Source organism: Magallana gigas, chromosome 4 (assembly GCF_963853765.1).
Source record: "Magallana gigas chromosome 4, xbMagGiga1.1, whole genome shotgun sequence".
Taxonomy (NCBI): Eukaryota; Metazoa; Mollusca; class Bivalvia; order Ostreida; family Ostreidae; genus Magallana; species Magallana gigas.
In genome coordinates this window covers 21,926,284-21,942,760 of record NC_088856.1, presented here as the reverse complement: position 1 = coordinate 21,942,760, position 16,477 = coordinate 21,926,284, and the positions used below count along the sequence as shown (strand labels likewise).

At 31.6% G+C, this 16,477-nt stretch overlaps 2 protein-coding genes and 2 long non-coding RNA genes across 5 annotated transcripts in view; 2 read left to right on the top strand and 2 right to left on the bottom strand.

Moving 5' to 3' along the window:
* Positions 1-1,324, bottom strand: part of LOC117683316 (probable ATP-dependent RNA helicase DDX20) — a 45,605-nt gene extending 44,281 nt beyond the window's left edge. Inside the window, exon 1 of one of the 2 annotated variants that reach the window (XM_066081630.1) lies at positions 1,064-1,324. In XM_066081630.1, the coding sequence (XP_065937702.1) occupies positions 1,064-1,253 (190 nt within the window). In that variant the 5' untranslated portion in view covers positions 1,254-1,324. The remainder of the gene's footprint in view (positions 1-1,063) is intronic. The other variant, XM_066081629.1, reaches the window with a different exon arrangement.
* An 81-nt stretch (positions 1,325-1,405) lies between these two features.
* On the top strand, positions 1,406-9,415 carry LOC117683317 (twinfilin-1). The gene is made up of 10 exons (XM_066081631.1): positions 1,406-1,562; positions 2,125-2,202; positions 2,504-2,556; positions 2,704-2,829; positions 3,829-3,924; positions 4,380-4,484; positions 5,448-5,570; positions 6,121-6,271; positions 6,635-6,753; positions 7,419-9,415. The coding sequence occupies exons 1-10, from the start codon at positions 1,538-1,540 to the stop codon at positions 7,557-7,559; spliced, it is 1,017 nt and encodes a 338-aa protein (XP_065937703.1). The 5' UTR covers positions 1,406-1,537; the 3' UTR covers positions 7,560-9,415.
* On the bottom strand, positions 2,398-2,841 carry LOC136274551 (uncharacterized). Its single transcript, XR_010712966.1, has 2 exons — positions 2,707-2,841; positions 2,398-2,559 (listed from the first exon to the last, which is right to left on the bottom strand). It is a non-coding gene; the product is annotated as an uncharacterized lncRNA (long non-coding RNA).
* Positions 9,416-12,225: 2,810 nt separating the features above from the next.
* On the top strand, positions 12,226-15,803 carry LOC109620497 (uncharacterized). Its single transcript, XR_010713654.1, has 2 exons — positions 12,226-12,334; positions 13,254-15,803. It is a non-coding gene; the product is annotated as an uncharacterized lncRNA (long non-coding RNA).
* The last annotated feature ends 674 nt before the right edge of the window (positions 15,804-16,477 follow it).

Below are 16,477 nucleotides of genomic sequence, written 5' to 3'. Positions count from 1 at the left end.
AGCTTAAATTATTGAGATAGATCTATATAAATGTCGTGTTATTTGTTCCAAAATTAGAGAAATAGATTTAAACCAATTAATATATACGTATGTACATTTTAATTAATTAAAAGATTTTTATGTGTAATTAAAATAGATCCTTCGAAATTCTTTGTAATTGCAATAAAGATTTAACAGAGCAAATCACATATTTTACCACATATACCAAGCATACATATATTTTGCCTTTTTGGTTGTGTTTATTATATCTGTTTATTATAACAAACAGTTTTTCAAATTCATGGCATTTAAAATGTTGGCCCAACATTGGCCCAACTGCGCATTACAAAAAAAAAAAAGAATACATATTTTACTAACGTTGGCCCAATAATGGCCCAATGTTGTAACGCCAACAAACAGTTTGCCGAAATTCATGATATATTAAGATGTTGGCCCAATGTTGGCCCAACTGCGTATTACCAACAAAAAAGAATACATATTTTACTAATGTTGGCCCAGCAATGGTCCGATGTTGTAACGCCAACAAACAGTTTACCGAAATTCATGATATATTAAGATGTTGGCCCAACGTTGGCCCAACTGCGTATAACCAACAAAAAAGAATACATATTTTACTAACGTTGGCCCAGCAATGGTCCGATGTTGTAACGCCAACAAATACATTGCCGAAATTCATGACATATGAAGATGTTGGCCCAACGTTGGCCCAACTGCGCATTACCAACAAATAGAGGTCACTTGTTTTAAGTATGTTGGCCCAACGTTGGCCCAATGTTGTCATGCCAACAAAGTAATCAATGTGCAATGAAAGATGTATTATAATGTTGGCCCAACGTTGGGCCAACATTGTGTGCCCAACGCCAACCATCGACCAACGGTACAACCAATTACCAACGTTGGCCCAACGTAGTCATGCTATCTGGGATGTACAGTGTGTATATGTCCACACAGTATGAACACTGCATGAAGTTAATTACATGTATTTGAAAAAATAAAAATCAAAAATGTCATATAAAAATATACTCAGACTACTCATTGAATACTGAAGAAGATAAATGTGTACCTAAACCACATCGTCCAAGCGGTATTGCTTTCAGTTGGATTGGAGATGGACGCTGAAATCCTGCTTTTTGAAGACCGCTTAATATATTGTCCGATAGGAGTAGTCCGGAAAAATTAACATTTTCATTTATCAAAACATCCCCTGTCCTCGATTTTCCTTGTATGTCGTGAGCTACAGATGTATTTGACATGCTAACAAAAACACGTTTATGAACGTATCATAACTAAGTCTATTTTCACTTTCGTCGATGAGTGTGCTTAAAACACCAATTTTGATTGGTTTGCGTCAGAAAGCTAAACGAATGAGATTACAGATAAGAAGAATTTTGTCTTCATCATTCAAAAGCTTTTTATTAATGGAAAAAGTAATTACAATTTAAGCATTTCTTTAACGTCGACAACATAACCCTTCCGGTATCTGAAAACTTAAAACAGCAAGTGGGAAACTTTATTAAACTTCATTTTAACTCCCACAATGTCTCACCAAACTGGAATAAAAGGTTAGATTTTCCTCCTTGGTAGCGATATTTTTGGTCAGATTCTTTTCTAATTAATCAATGCGGTTTTGACCATGTTTTTTTAAATACAAAAATGGGCGTATATTTCCAAATTTGTAAATACATATAAAGTTCACTTTAGAAGTCATATGCATGTATGTAACTTTAGCTAATTGCAAAGTGATTTTTTGTAAACAATTCTCATTTCGGTGTCATTTACGAATGTGATTATTGAGCAATGTCACTATACCGTATACTTTTAAGCTTTATGTTACAATTTCCTTATTATGCTTATTGTTGTATTTTATTTGGTCAATTCTGTATGTGATAGTATAATTTCTTCTGAAAGAATAAATATCTTATACGGATAAATGAGTTCCAAATGTGAACAAAGAGGTCTGTTACTATAAATAACCAAGGACATGAATCATGATTGAGTCATATAATTACATGTAATCTATTTCAATTTTGATCTGATTTGAAACGTGTTTTGTTACATACATGTTCATTTACATTTTAAGAGTTATATCAGGGACGTATATACTAACAAGATCTTATATTACAGCCAGTGAAAACCTTAAATCATTTTTCTCCACATGCAAAGAAGGCAGTGCAAGAGTAATAAAAATTTCAATAACTGATGGTAAGGCAAATTTTGATGGCCGTGCACAAGTAAAGACTAAATTAATTTTGAATCTTTCCTCTAACAAGATACGTACCAATTACACCGAAAGAAAATTTTTAAAAAGCATAAAATAATATTTATTGTCACTTTAGACAGAAATGTTTAAAGACAATTACTAGATGAATGCAAATACAATTTTTTTTATTGATTCAAAAGTAAGCTTCTAAAAACTGAGGCTGTATATGAAATATTAAAGTACCCCGGTATTACTGCAAAACACTTTACATGTATATATTTAAACAATTCTTTTGTCTTATAGAGCAGTTAGAACTAGCAGGAAGTGAAAAACCAGTTGACACCTGGGAACATGATATCCTTTTATCAAAAAGCATTTGATTATTGATAATATTTAAAGACATGCTTTGGTGTAATTCAAGTACTTTTCTATCATTTCTGAATTAGATCTGTTGCAGTATACAATGGTATATTTGGAGTTGCATTCCTTAATCCTTTTAACATTACGACAAAATGGTTCTACCTTTGCTGGAAGAGAAACAGCCATGCTATCTTTTGTACAGACTGGACTCCAAGAACAATCTAGGTTATCAGTGGATCTTCATCTCCTGGTCCCCAGATTTTTCACCAGTAAGATTTTGTCATACAATCATACAGTCACATTGATAAATAGATATCGATGATTATTTTCTCAGCAGTTAGATTTTTCTTACTCTGTCCCAAGTTTCTGCTTCCACCACCTTTTACTTACCTAATATTTCGATAATCATGAATACTTTAAAACCCAAATTAGGTTTATCCACTAAATTGAAAAAATGTCAAGTTTGTATGTTTTGAAATGCCCCCTCTACCGCTTCAGGTTTCAAATAAACAACCAAAAATAAAAAGTCTACAGAGATTTTGCATTGCAGCACACATGAAAACACCCAGACGATAACATTGGAAAATTGTGCAAGGTGTTCCGAGTTATGGGGAATGGAGAAAAAAGTGTAAACATTTCCCTTAATAAATATCCATGAGAAATTTCTTTAAAATAAATGAATTGTCAATGAAGAAATCTTTGATTTTTCCCCTTATATTGATTTAAATTGTACTTTTTGAACAGAAATGTGTGTATTTTTGTTAAAATTTATCAAAAAGTGAGGGAGCAGTCACCTGGGACAAACTATAAGCAATAAGAATTGTGTGTACTGTAAAAATAGTAAATGACAGAAGTATGAATTTCAAAATATGTTTGTCTACATGTACCGGTATGTAGCAGAAATATTTCAAATAATTTTTAATCAGATTCAATTTCAGTTGTTAAATTCATCACAATTTAAAAAATGAACATGCATAAATAGGCATAATAATGCAAAGTAATGCCATGTAATGCCAGCATTACACTAGATTTTGGAAAGTAATGCATTACATTAACATTACTTGTAATGCTAAATTTGTGGCAGTACACATTACTAGCATTACTGGTACTTTGAAAACATGTAATGCATTGCAATAAATTAACATTACATTTAGCATTAATTAGCCCAAGCCCGCTATGTAGCAACTTTTTTTTTAATCTTTGTTACTTTTTAGCATCAGGTAATCCTCTTGACTGCAAATGTATATATTCCATCTTGATTTCTTCAGGTCAGACAAAAAATGTTGTATGCAGCTACTAGAGCTACTTTGAAGTTAGAGTTTGGAGGTGGTCTCATTAAGGAGGAAATGTTTGGCACCAGTATCGTAAGTTGTGAATTTTGTGTATAATGTGGGAGGCAATATAAAGATATTGTTATATCAAAAATGATAGTAACTACTGTTTTATTTGTATAGGGAAACTTCATCTGTTATAGTGAACTACATGCATTTCACTCTTACAGTATATAAAGTCAGTTTTATTCCTGTAATCATAAATTAAAATGTATTATAAACATGATAAACCAATCAGGTATGTCAAAACTTGTCTTATACCAATAAAAAATTCTTGTCTTTGGCACTTTGATACCAACATACACATGATACATGTATTTTTAGTGTTATTTTTAGCATTTGCTTTTATTAATACAATTAATTCAAAAAATTGATTGAGGTAAAAAAAAAAACTCTAACCATTCTGTATTTGAATTTCTTGATGCATATGTATCAAGGCTGAAAATTTTTATGCTACTGAAGATTTTGAACATTCTTTTCATTTCAAGGATGATGTGAATTTATCTGGATATAAAAAACACTTGACCTCTGGAAGTGCCCCTGCACCTTTAACCTTTGCAGAGACGGAACTAAAGCTAATCAAAGAAAATGATGTAGGTCATTCTATTTTTGGTTGATGACTTCTTTTTTTGCCAAAGAATTCAGTTTTTGTTTTTTCTGTTAGATTTTTTTTCACTTTGCATGTAAACATTTGAAATATGAAAAATTCATTGATTTTGAGTTATTGACAATGTAATACAATAAGTAAATTAATAAAGAGTCATTGATTTTGATCTATTGACCATGTTGATAGAAAGAGGTAAGTTCACCTATAGCCTATCGTAAATAAAAGAATATAAAGAATATTACTGCAAATGAGCATGAAGTAAAAAAAGCATGCCTTGCTCAGCAATCTCAGTTCATGTGTACTCTATTGTAAAATAAAAGTAAAATCAGTAAATAATTGACAGTATACAATGCAATTAATAAAATGTATGTACAATACGTAATACATGTACAATTACCGGTATATCAAGGTTTATTTCTTAAAAAGTTCTAAATTGTTATCCTTATGCTGTTTCTGGTATACTCTTTAAACAAAATGCACATATGACATGCTTTGCTGCATTTTTCTAATTTTTGCTATGGAAACCATATTGAATGATGACCTCTGATTTATAAAAATGCCTCTGTTTGGTTTCTTTTATTTCTACTTCATTTCAAAATATTTGTAAAAATCTCTTAATTTTTTTTTGCCTATTTTATATTGTTCTGGTTTCATCAAAATGATATTTTTAATCTTCGCCAACTTTTCTCTTCATTCTTGTACATGCATCAATTTAATATCATTCATTCTATAAATTACAAAACTTAATTATCGCTTATTAATAAGTGAATATATCGTACATTATTGATTGATAAATGAAAAATAACAAAAAATGTGTATTAGAACATGTAACAAAATATTTTTTTTTTTTAAATTTGAAATGAGCCTGCATCTTTATAAGATTATACAGTCATGTACAAATATGTCCTTTGATATATAATACTGATAATGTTTTCTGTGAACGTTCTAGGTCAATACGATCAGTGTGAATGACAAGCACCAACACATGACTGGCGTAAGTTTCCCTGTGTCTGACGAGGCAGTACGCAAGTTGGAGGAACTTAGAGATGGCAAGATCACTTACGTACAACTGGTAAGTGCCCGTATTTGCCCCATGGAGCTTTTGTTCACACATGGCTGATCATAAGGAGTAATTCATTGTTTTAAAACTCTACTTGTGTTACGGTACACCTGAGAAAGTTGTTTTTAAATGAACTCATAATTGGTTCTATCATCTGATAAAAGATACAGTACAAGGATGCCAGATAACCATGAATATTATTTTTTTTAATTGTATATTTCCTAACATTTAAAGTTTAGCATATACTTGTAATATTATTATAAAATTAAATGTCTCAACCAACTAACCAGAGTTACAGAAACTTTTAAATAATTAATACAGTTTATATGATGTATTCAAAATGTTCAAGTTATATTCATACATAAAGTTTTCACATCAAACCCATGGATTCAGAAAATTTGTTATCTTAAAAAATCATATTTGAAAATGATATTAAATATCTTAAACTGAAAGTTTTAAAAATTTTACATACATGTATCTATATCAGATGATTAAAAATCTTCTGACTTCATCGGACAGATTATTGCATTTAGAAACTAAATTTACATTTACTGTATCCTAGAGTCTGGACATCCCAGCTGAGAAGATCAACCTTGAAATGGCAGACAACACAGATATCACATCCCTTGCATCACGTGTTCCAGATGAAAGTGCCAGATATCATGTATTTACCTATAAACATACGCACGAAGGGGACTACACTGAAAGTATAGGTGAGTATTTGGTTATTAATTAAGTGTATGCTGCACATGTACATAATTATGTGCAATTCATATCCGATAAGTAAATTTTAAGAGAGATTTTTACTCCAAAATCAAATTTCCTGTAAGAGCAATGATGGAAAATGTGATAATTTCTACTCTGCAGCAACAACTAGAATTTTATTCTTGTACAATGAAAACTTTGAAGAAAATTTTTTAAATAGAATTTTTTTTTAATATTTAAATGACACAATGTTAGAAAAAATAATGACTTCACATTTGAAGTGAGAAAAAATTGATGGTGAGTTTGTTGACTTCCTAGAGTGACTGACAGATAGTCTCCCTTGTTATACATTATATGTGTTGTGATTACAGTGTTTATCTACTCCATGCCTGGTTACAAGTGTTCTATCAAGGAGAGAATGTTGTACTCCAGCTGTAAGTCACCACTGATCTCCAAAATAGAGAGCCTCGGCATAGAGATCACTAAGAAGGTGGGTCACAGTCTTTTATAGACTGTTAATGCTTTATTTGATATAATTGTTATTCTCCAGTTGTGTATGTTATTCTAGAATGGAGTCATGTTTGAATGTGTGTTTCAAGTTATTAAATTAAAATCAAACCAATGTTAACATTCAAAGGAGAAAAGAAAAACCGTTAATACTTGTTATAAAGGTTTAACTAGAGATAGAAAATAAAAGACATGCTTTATAAATTTAATCCATGAAGCAGGAAAGAGGAACTTTTAGTAATTCAGGATTGGGGAAGTCAGACATGAACACATTATGTTTTTCTCACGTACAGAAATAAAGTATTTTGATTCCAATCCCAACGCCTAGAAAAGCTAGAAAAAAATTTAATATATTCACATACTGGTAGTAAAACAATGCTGTGTCAAACAATCAGGAAGTTGTTACAGGTGAAAAATTAGAACAGGAAGTAACTGCAGGTACATGTACATGACTGTATACATGCAGTGTATTCATGTGAGAGGTTCTACTAACTTTGGCCAAAAAAATAAATGTTTTGTTTCTCAGACTCACCGCATCAGTAAAATTATAACAGCATCAAACTTTTTTATCGCTAATGAAGGAAAGTAGATGAACAATTTTATTTAAGACTGTCAGCTAAGTCCCACATATTTTTTCTTAAATCTTAGCTGGAGGTAGATGATCCAAAAGAGCTGTCTGAAGAGAATGTTTATGATGAGATTCACCCAAAAAAGAATGTTGCCACAAAGAAATTCGACAAACCCAAGGGGCCGGCGGGTCGAGGTCCACGACGCATGGCCAAGACGTGAAATAGGGCAGACACGACACAGGAATGAAATTTCAACATCTTCTTCTGGTGCTACTGTTGATACTGTTGATCAGTAGTTGACTGTAGTTGACTTCATACAACAACAAATAATTTTAAGATGGAATATCTTTATTTCTATAATATCAGGTGTTAATTTGATAAATTATCAGACATTTTTGCTTTAATTGCTTTGTAATTTTTTAAAATTTGTTAAAATTTGTTGGACTTTATTATAGTATAAGCTGGGATTGAATTTTGTTAGTCAGGAATGTTTGTGATAAGCCTCTTTTCAAAAGATATTGTTATGTTCAAATCAACTTTTCCCTCTCTCTGGCGATTAGTTTTTGAGGTTGTTAAGAATGCACTAGAGAAATTTATGTTCATGATACCCACAGTGTCTTATTATGGGTTTTTTTTTCAAAGCAAATGCTATTTTTTATGTGTTGGATTCAATTCTGTGGGCACTTTAAGCATTGATGGTTTGGTGCGATAAGGTCACATATCCCTTTGTCTATTCGTTAGGATTATATACAAAAATTACATGTATGAACAATGATGTTTGCATTGATTTTCAAGGATATATCTGCAGCATGAAATTAAGTCTTGTACAAAGTATCATGTTGCTATTTATGAGATTAAAGATTTTCAATTGAAGTTATTAAAAACATTAAATTAAATTCATGTGGATTTATCTACATTTAATACTGGTAATATCTTTTATTTATGAACAAAAGATTATCATAATGGTAAAATAAGAAGAAAATGAACTCTAATCTAATTCATTATACTTCAAGTGTATACATTCTGTAAAATACATAGTACAGCCAGGATTTATTAATTATAAGTTAACTTACAATTTTTAAAATCATGTTTCCATAATTCACAAAATTTTTCATCATCCAGTCTTTACAAGGTAACTGCTACTGTAACATTGTAATTTATTGTTCCTCATGAAGTAGTGTTTGCACCCAGATTGTTTCCTAGTTTGTATTGTTATTGTTTGACTTGAATATTCAGGGGACTGTTTTGTTTTTTTTGTGAAGATTTTCTGTAGTGTAGCTCAATAGATAGTCATTCCATTTATATATATCTGTAGGTAACATTAACAATAGAATGAGTTTTTTATTTCAGTATTGGGGCGTTGATACTGTTTAAAAAAAAAACTATATGCAATTGTTTGTATATTTTTGCATATGCACCTGCACAGTCAGATAAATTATTACTGTTTTTGTTTTTAAATAACAACAACAACAAAATCTGAATAATGAAATGAAAGGAGCAATTTAGTTTTTTAAATTAAATTTAAAATGGGGCATAACTGAAATTAAAGTTGTTTTGAACTCCATATTCCTAATGATACCCCAAAGAAAATATTGTAATCATTATTATAGCTATTTAGTTTAAATTGTTTTGATATTACAAGAAGTTTTCCATGGCAGTTGCAAGAGAAAAACTTATACTTGCACGTGTTTGTGGTTTTTATTTCCTTCTTTGAAATTTCACCACGTTTGAAAAAGTGGGAAATTGAAAGCTTTAAATCTTCTTATTATGTACACATGTATATCATACTGTATTGTTGAGAAATAATCTGTCATTTTAATCCTTCATTACCAAATGTTGACAAAGATTTATTGTAAGGTATAGTTTAGTTTGAAAGTACAATTATGTACCTGGTAGTTTATTGTGATATAAAGAACGACTGTGATTTGTAAACAAAATACACTACAAGTCAAGATGGCATCATTAGTGAAATTTAATGTTTAACAGATATAATTTTGTTTTCTGCATTTAATGAAAAATAGTCAAGGAGAAATTGCTGTAAAAGGATTGAACTATTATTAAACCCATTTTTGATGAGCGATTACTGTTAGTGTTTTTGCATATGTGAGGCGAAAAACTGTATGATATGTTGGGAGTTTTGTTTTAGTTTTATTTAGTTTTAGTGTTGTAGTTGTACGCCCGCATGCACACACTTACAGGTGTCGTTTTATCATTTATTTAAGTAAGTGATAGGAACCTGCTTTGCGAGTGATCATTGTGGTCGTCCGTCCGTCTGTCATAACTTCATAGGCTTCGAAACCAAGGGGGAGGGGGGACTAAGGGGACTTAGCTACCCGCCTTATTTGCAAAGTTGGACGTAACCATTATGGTTATGGCATAGACTTAATCCTGGTAAGTTTACCCCCCCCCCCCCCCCCCCCCCTTCACTTTCAACTTGCTTCCGACGCCAATCCACTTTTCCGGAGCTGTTTAACACTGCTCTGAGCATTATAATTTCATTTCCCTTTGAACCAATCTTGCTTAAACGGTTCCTTCAACACAGTAAAATGTGCAAGTTTTAAACTTTGAAATTATTTTAATTATACCGTACTTTACTCCACATTAGTATTGACAGATGTCCCATACCACCTTAAGTTGGCTGTCATCGAGGGGCCCAGAAACAGGGTACTTTTGGCCTTTTATTTTATCTTGCCGTAGATAAAGTTTAAAAGAGGGCATTTATGTGTTTGATTTTTAAATATCAGTACCTACCCCTTCTTGTACAAAGGGAAAGGTACATTTATGAATCGATAACAGTAACTCAAATATCCTTCCATGATACAGATATCAAATCCCTGTTGTCGCACGTTCCAGACGAAAGTGTCAGATATCGTGTATGAACCTTTAAACAGACAACACTTAAAGTATATGCTGGTGTTAAATTTTGATATACTCATCTGATTTTAAAAGTTTATGCTGCACACATATTTTCATGTTCTGAATATGTTCAATTACTAGTCACTTTAAGAGATATTTTTATATTTACTAGACGCAAACTCGTTATTATAATAACGAGATACTAACTAGTATAACGAGATACTAACTCGATATTACTAGATTCTAGCTCGTAATAGTGAGATAAATATTTTGTTTCCCTGTACAGAATTGAGCCAAATTGGCTTCGTACATTGTAGTTTGTGATTGATTAATTTCTGCTTTGTATTATTTCAATTAGAATGCAATTTGCTTGCAAAGATAAAGTACAAATAAGGTATATACACGAATGATTTTTTGGAATTCATATCTGTCACCACCATAAGCGATGACATAGTTAACATTTAAACTGCTTATCTTTGTCGTACCCGGCATACTTTGTGTTTGTAAATGATCTGAATCACATGCTTTGGATCATTCGCCGAGAAAGATAAAAAATCAGGTCAGATCGTAGCCTGATTCCGAGGTCCAGAAAATGCATTGACGACACACGCACACACACACACACACACATATATATATAAAAAACAATAAACCGGAATTGTAGAACTCATTCAGAATAAATAAGAGAAAAAATTGAAATGGTTCACAAAAAGCTTATTAATAATGATTTATACAAAAAATAAACAAATAAGAACAGTATTACGACTGAAATAGTCATGCATCATGTAGGCTATTGGAAAAAGCGGAACTTTTCGGGCACATAGTAGACATGTCTAAGAAGTACATAATTATACCCAAGAATTGTAACTCTTTTGGAGACAAGTAAGCTAAAGACGAAAAAATTAAGTGATTTATAAAATGAATACACGAATAAATGAATTAAAAAAGGAACACATATGAAGTAGTTCACATTTCATATATAGGAAAATGCTGAAGTTTCTGTGCACTTAGTAATTCCATACACCTTCATATAAACTGATACGACATGTTATTATAACGTTTTTAAGATAAATTAACCGTTTAACTGGAAATATTTAACACTGAGAGCTTTGTTGCTACAAGTAAAATGAAAAACACTAGACAAGTGTTAAGAAAATTAATCATCACACAATCATGCAACAGTTTAAAAATTCAATTTAAGAATTGGATTATTTATAAAATTCATATTTTTCCAAAGTACGTGAAGTGTCTCGATAATAAATAAAATGTTGATGTACCTTCCTACGCACTTTGAAAAAAAAAATTGGTTCTCAAAGCTCAAGTTAGTTGGTTTGGTCCCAAATTTAACGCACTTTGGAAAAAAAAATTCAATGTGCATAATTTTTTCAAAGTGCATTGCCACATACCTTAATAATGTCGCTAACAATGCAATATCAGTGTTCACTTGGCTTTCTCCGTCAGTCGCATTTTCAACCTTGCTAGTCAAAACGGCTTTTCAAATATAGAAATCTTGGGATTTAATTTTTGTCATACTTTAAAATGATAGCATTGTTTGAACATTGAGATATTCAGATATTAGAATAAGTGTTCACCCAGTATAAAGCTTTTACTATATATATGCATGATAAAAACATTATTTTCCTGCTATGGGGTTAACTGATTCCTCTTTCTTTTTTAGAAGTAGCTTTTATTTGAACCTTTGGTTTAGACCTTGACCTTTGTTGAATATCACGAGCACGTCCAGTTTGGTTGAATTTCGCCCAGAGCCTTTTGATTGCTTTAGATTGTCGATGTGAATGACAGTACATTTATAGATGAGAAAATTATTAATATCAAAATAACATTTCCTTGGGATTGCATAATATTTTTAAAATACTTATTGTTGAGTGTATTGAGAAATATAAACATAACAGTGTTGCAACCTTCATAGTAAATCGAGATTCTCATGACCGCATTATCATCTTGCTTAGTCGATTATATCCTGCTCGACCTTATTTCTGATAATGTAATCTATAAGATTAAGCGGAACTGGCAATGGCACTCAAACAACCGTTTGACTAATAATCCAAAATGTTTATAAGGCAAGATACAAAACGGTTTTTGTTATTGCATTCGGATCACTCAAACAGGTTGATGCAAGTAAGTGTATATATAAACTTTACCCTTATATGCATGATACATGAACAAAGAATTATTTTTGTTTTATTTGCAAAGCATATACTAATATATAATTTTTATGTCGTTTGATTTGATCACACTGCACAACAATTATTATTAACTATTATGACACTGTGAAATTAAATACGATTAATTCTAATATCTGCTATTTTAAGATGTCTTAATATAATTGAAATGCCATAGCCAACATAAAAAATAAATTACATAGAATAAAAACCAGAAAAACAGTTTATATTTTGGATTACATTCAAGAGCGATCGGTCACATGGCAAACGACATCCAAAACACTGAAATACAACACTGTGAAAATTGTATAATTCTTTTATAGTAATTTATTGTTGATTGTAGTGCTAGAATTTGCTTTCCTTGTTTTTATTCTATGTAATTTATTTTTGTGCCTTGAAGAAAATTCTGGCTGTCCTGCTTTATATAATATATTATATTGACTGCCATAGTAGGTTTTGATTATAATGATATATAACATATTAGATCCGACACTTTTAAGCGGGGACAGGACATGGCAGTGGAAAATAATTTGTCAATGTTTTTTTTTTTTTGGCTTTGAAACACATCAACAGAAAGATGTCTTCTACAACATTTATAATTTTCGGGACTACTTTATTATCTTGCACGAGATATATTTTGATAGGAAATGCCCACATTCCCAGTCTTATGAATACATACATACAGACACACACACACACACACACACCCACACACACACACACACACATACATGTTTTTTTTCTTTGTTTTTTTTTTTTGCAATTATATCTCCGATATATGGCATAAAATAGACAATGTTACTAGGCCTGTGACTTCTGTACATATGCATTTGTAAAGTAAAATCAATCTTTGCAGCCGACTATTTTTTTTACAGCAATGGATCAAATGCGGTGGTATTTGTTCATCATTTCCCTACAAATAGCCATAATCATGCTCATTACCTACTTCTATTCAGTGACATTCACCAACACGATGGCTTTATCATCAAACAAACGAAAAAGGGACGAAGCATATACTAAAAGTCACGATAAATCGGAGGCCGCAAAGGAAATAACTGATTATAGAATAAAAAATCAAAACGATTCTATCATTTTGGCGCATTTAAAACATATTCACTTTGATTTAGATGAAAAAACAAAGCATTCGCCAAAATATAACAACAATTCTGTTATGACAGTTTTTCGTAGACATTCTGAACAACAATTAAAATCCAAATTCATGCCCGTCATCGGACATACGAAAAGTAGACAGCACGTTGGGGCGAAGCAAAATTCTTTCCTTTTGAAGTCTGATAGAAGGAAATTGAGGAAAAAAGCAACTAGAAAACAAATTCATCCGTATAAAGCATTGTACGTACCACAGGCAAATCATACGTCATGTGCGATTTCTTTTGACACCGACAGTTTGCTTAGAGCAAGAAACCAGCTTCAACAAAAGAGAGGATATTATTTGTTTTATGTAAACATAACAATAAACGGATTTAAAGATCCGGAAATCGATGACGATTTTGAAGAAAAACTTGACCAGTTAACGCATTGGCAATACGTTCGAAAAGAGGAGAAATTCATGGTACAATTGCCAGTTGACTTCGATCTTCTGACCTACAATATGCTTGTTTACGACCACGAAGAAACAACGTTAAATATACGTTTAGTTTATGATTCTTTAAACTGTACCGAAAAACAACTTTTATACAAAAATGAATCTGTTCGCTCATTATTATGGAATGCACTTTTTGATAATAGCACAACTTATTATCTTTGTAACAGAGTGTTTTTCAAACCTGTACATGGACGTGAAGCTTTATATGGGTTGACAACAATATGGGTGGGATACGATTTAAATTGTTCTGCGGTGTCTCGAAATGGCAGTTTCATTTCAATAGAAATTGAAAAAGATCATTTACCCCTAGTGGCACCTATCTTTTGTTATATTCTCTCCCTACAGTTTGTATGGATATTTGTGCTTTTAGATTTAAATGATGATCCTGAAGATTCAACAGATGCAGCATCTACTTCAAAAGCTAATATAAATGATGATCAATCTGTCCAAAGAAGTAATACAGATCCTCCCAACACTGCTCAATTAAGACCCAAGACTGATACAAAAGGTTCCAACACACGTCTTAAGCATTATTCAAAGTCCGATAGACCATACGGCATAAAGCGATTCATGGTCAAATTATTATATGCCCCGTGCTGTTGTACGGAGACGGACTCAGAGACACGCCTTGGTCGTCGTAAATGTACATGGATATGTAAAGTATGGTCAAATCCTTTTAAAAGACTTACAATTATTATGTGGTTGTTTGTTTTATTACCATTTGGACTGTATAGGACAATAGTCAGATTCAATCTCAAAAAAATGTATAATAATTATCATACTGTAGTCAGAACTAGTGAACCGATGTTCAGTTGGATCGCCGAATATTCGGAAGATTGGGCACTAGCTTTAGATAGTATATATGCGACGCTCTGTCCAATGTTCTATGTTTGTCTTGGACATATACTTTATGAAACGCATTTAAAAGATGATTTAATGTTATGTTTTAAACAGAAGGGTGAAGACAAAAGCTTGATCATTAGTAATAAGAAAATTAGAGATAGGTTTACCTTTCGATACTTTCAATTTTGCAAAACACTTGATGCGAGCTGTTGCGTAGATGACGAAGGAAATTGTAACTGTAACTGTTGTATGTGTTGTAAAAATTCAATTAATTTCGTACCTGCTCTAATGTATTGTTTTTTCCCAATATTCTCTTTCAGTTGTTCTGGAGACAAAAGTGAATGCTGTAAAGATAATATGTGTCTAAACTGTATTAATTTGTTCCGCTTCATTGGTTTCTTAATATTGTACGTTTTTTGTTTACGTCCAATAATTTCAACGTTTACTTTTTTATTCCGGTCGTTTACGTACTTTGTTTTTGTAGCGCTCCCAATTAGAGTGCATATATTGCGATACACTATGGTGATTGTAACTACAGTGATGTATTTTATAAAATACTTTCATGAAATTGTTAATATGAATTCTGACATTCTTAAACACATTTTTACCTGTGAGGAAAAGCCCCTAGATAACACTCAAAATGATAATGAAGCAAGGTTACCCATAGTGGTAGAGGCTATTGAAGAGGAAATGTTCGATTACATTTATGAACGACTTCTGTTTGTAAGAAGTAGCATGCATTTTTTGTATATGAAAATGATAGTTATTTTCATGTATTTGTTCATCACTATTGAGACTTTTATCACCAACCAAAGTTCTTTAACTGGGTCGGGTTTCAAAGACATCTTAGAATTTCTGTTGATTATCATTGGCCCCTACGCTATAACATTGGTTTTGAAATCAAGCAAAGATAACTCTTTAACAAAAGAAAATGAAACTGAAATAGAAAAGGCACGTACAAATTTTAAGACCCAAAAATCTGATGGTCCATTACATAAAAATAACGTTAATGAAAATGCACCTTTGTTAGGTAAGTAATGATGCTAGTAAAACAAAATATTTAACTATGGAATCCAATAAGTGATGCATGCCAATTATCAATGGTTTGCTTTTAAATGCAATATAATCTGGGGTAGAACAAATAAAAAATAACATTGTACAAAATCGTTTGGTGTTCAAATATCTGATATGTACCAAAGTAAACCGTTCTGCAGGACTTGTATTATAAACAAAACGACATGGAAACGATAAATAATTCATTCGGAATTGGTTTTCATTAATTCAATACTTTACAGCGATCTTCAAACCGTGCTTGATACTTTTTGCTTTTAACACATACGAAGAACCAACTGAAGTTTTAAGAAATCCTTATCTTTTATTTCTATATATTTCGTTAACTAGACTTGTATATTATATGCCATTCTTTATTAACCAAAAAAAATCCTTAAGGACGTTGTTTACTCAGGGTTGGAGTTCTCAAATTCGGATTGTTATAAAGTTCAATGGCATGAGTAAAATTTGTTTTAAACACTAAAAGTATTCATGAAATGAACTATTATTGACAAACCATTCAATATGTTTACTATATTACGGAATTAGGTTCAAACAAAGTTGGACTTTTAGCAAAGCCGAGGAAAATCGGACTAAAATTTT

Excerpts from the sequence above, each read along its gene's own strand:
- LOC117683317 (XM_066081631.1), top strand. The coding sequence starts at position 1,538 with ATGTCTCACCAAACTGGAATAAAAG. Across the intron at positions 2,830-3,828 it reads GGTCCCCAGATTTTTCACCA|GTCAGACAAAAAATGTTGTA; the intron begins GTAAGATTTTGT and ends TGATTTCTTCAG. Across the intron at positions 3,925-4,379 it reads AAATGTTTGGCACCAGTATC|GATGATGTGAATTTATCTGG; the intron begins GTAAGTTGTGAA and ends TTTCATTTCAAG.